General features: G+C 59.5%; 1 protein-coding gene across 1 annotated transcript in view; it reads right to left on the reverse strand.

The window, feature by feature from the left end:
• NAGPA (N-acetylglucosamine-1-phosphodiester alpha-N-acetylglucosaminidase) overlaps positions 1-1539 on the reverse strand; it is a 23791-nt gene that overhangs the window by 21716 nt on the left and 536 nt on the right. Inside the window, exon 2 of the mRNA XM_010565252.1 lies at positions 685-1170. Coding sequence (XP_010563554.1) covers positions 685-1170 — 486 coding nt within the window. The remainder of the gene's footprint in view (positions 1-684; positions 1171-1539) is intronic.

The following is a 1539-nucleotide window of genomic DNA, read 5'->3' on the forward strand; positions in this document are numbered from 1 at the left end:
CAAGCAGCTGCATGGTATTTAGTCACTGGTTGGGCTTAAACCATGACAAAGGGCAACACAGCAGAGGGCAGGCAATCCAGGAGATGCCTGGATTTCTACTTAGCAGTAAGTAACTTAACATAAGACAAACTTTTCTACTGTAAAGGGTGGTCAATCACAGGAACAGGTTTACCCAGAGAGGTTGTGGAGTCTCCATTTTTGGAGATGTTCAAAACCCAGCTCAACATGGCCCTGAGCAACCTGCTCCAACAACACCTGAGCAGGGTGTTGGACAAGGCACCTCCAGAGGTCCCTTCCAACCCCAGTGTTTCTGCGCTGCAGCCAGAGCAGTTACATAGTCCACCCTGCCTCTCCTCTGTGGGGAAGACAAAGACCTCTCCCCCTTCTACCATAATCAAGGGTATCTGTTGAATGTTGGGAGAGGAGACACAGGAACTAAAGCAGCTAGAGATCATCAGATAACTCACCCAGCTTCTCTTCACGCTAGGACAAAAAGCCAATGGTCAGAGAGATAGCTCAATGGGCTACAGGTAGGACATCCCTAATTTCAGCATTCAAAGCCTGCTTCTACTCTAATTGAGAGAGGCCAAGGAGGCAGTGCCTGGGCAGTGCTTCCTGCCTCTGTGATGCCTACCAGTCTTCAGGGAGGAGAAAGCGCTCTCCAAACAACCCCCAACTTCTTACCCGAACACCATGGTGCCATCCTTCCGGATGCCAAACTGAGCGTTTTGCAGGCCTCCAGAGTTTTTCACCAGCTTTCCATCACTCACAACGTTCCCAAGACACTCTCCGGTTCCCATGTCAAAGTACCCGCCGTTCTGGGCCACGAGACACTTCCCGAGCTTTGCGGTCTCTTCCACGGGGGCTCTGCGTTGAGCCTGGCAGCCTCCCACACCGCCCGGCTCTAGCACAGAGAAGGTCCTCAGGGGGTTCCTCACAAAAGTGAAGTGGCCATAGACCACCTTGTGGTCCTTGCCCTCCGGGGGGACGTACGAAACGAACGTTCTGGTGGTAGCCACTGGGCCGCCCGTCCTGTTGTCGCTGGGCCAAGTTTCGTGTGTTACGTTGCCGTACTTGAGGGGCTGACAGTCTCTGACGTACCTGTGGTTGTGCCGCGGGCCGTGCCGGGAGGGGAAATAGGGCTGCAGCAGAGGGTCGCTGGGGGGGCTCCTGCAATGAGAAGATCCGTTTGCCCCAAGGCTGCCCCGGCAGAGCCCGCCTGCAACCCCGCCTGCTGCGACACGAGCTGCTGGCCTCGGGGAAGGCCTCACCGACGTCCCGGGCCCCGCTTCCCCCCTCCCCCCGGGCAGTCCCCGGTACCGCTGTATCCCACCCCGGCTTAAGGGGGGGCTCTCTCGCTTAGTAGCCGCACCACCGAGCCGACCTCGGGGCACCGGCTCGGCGGCGCCCGGCCACAGCCCCAGGAGCGAGAGCGGAGCGGCGCTACGGGCCGGGAAGGGACCCCCGCAGCCCTCTACCCTCTGCCGCCCGCCCCGGGACGGCGGGGCTGGCACCGCCCCGGGCACCCCCGCGGACACT

The sequence above is a fragment of the Haliaeetus leucocephalus genome, unplaced genomic scaffold, assembly GCF_000737465.1.
Source record: "Haliaeetus leucocephalus isolate CR32 unplaced genomic scaffold, Haliaeetus_leucocephalus-4.0 Scaffold188, whole genome shotgun sequence".
NCBI lineage: Eukaryota > Metazoa > Chordata > Aves > Accipitriformes > Accipitridae > Haliaeetus > Haliaeetus leucocephalus.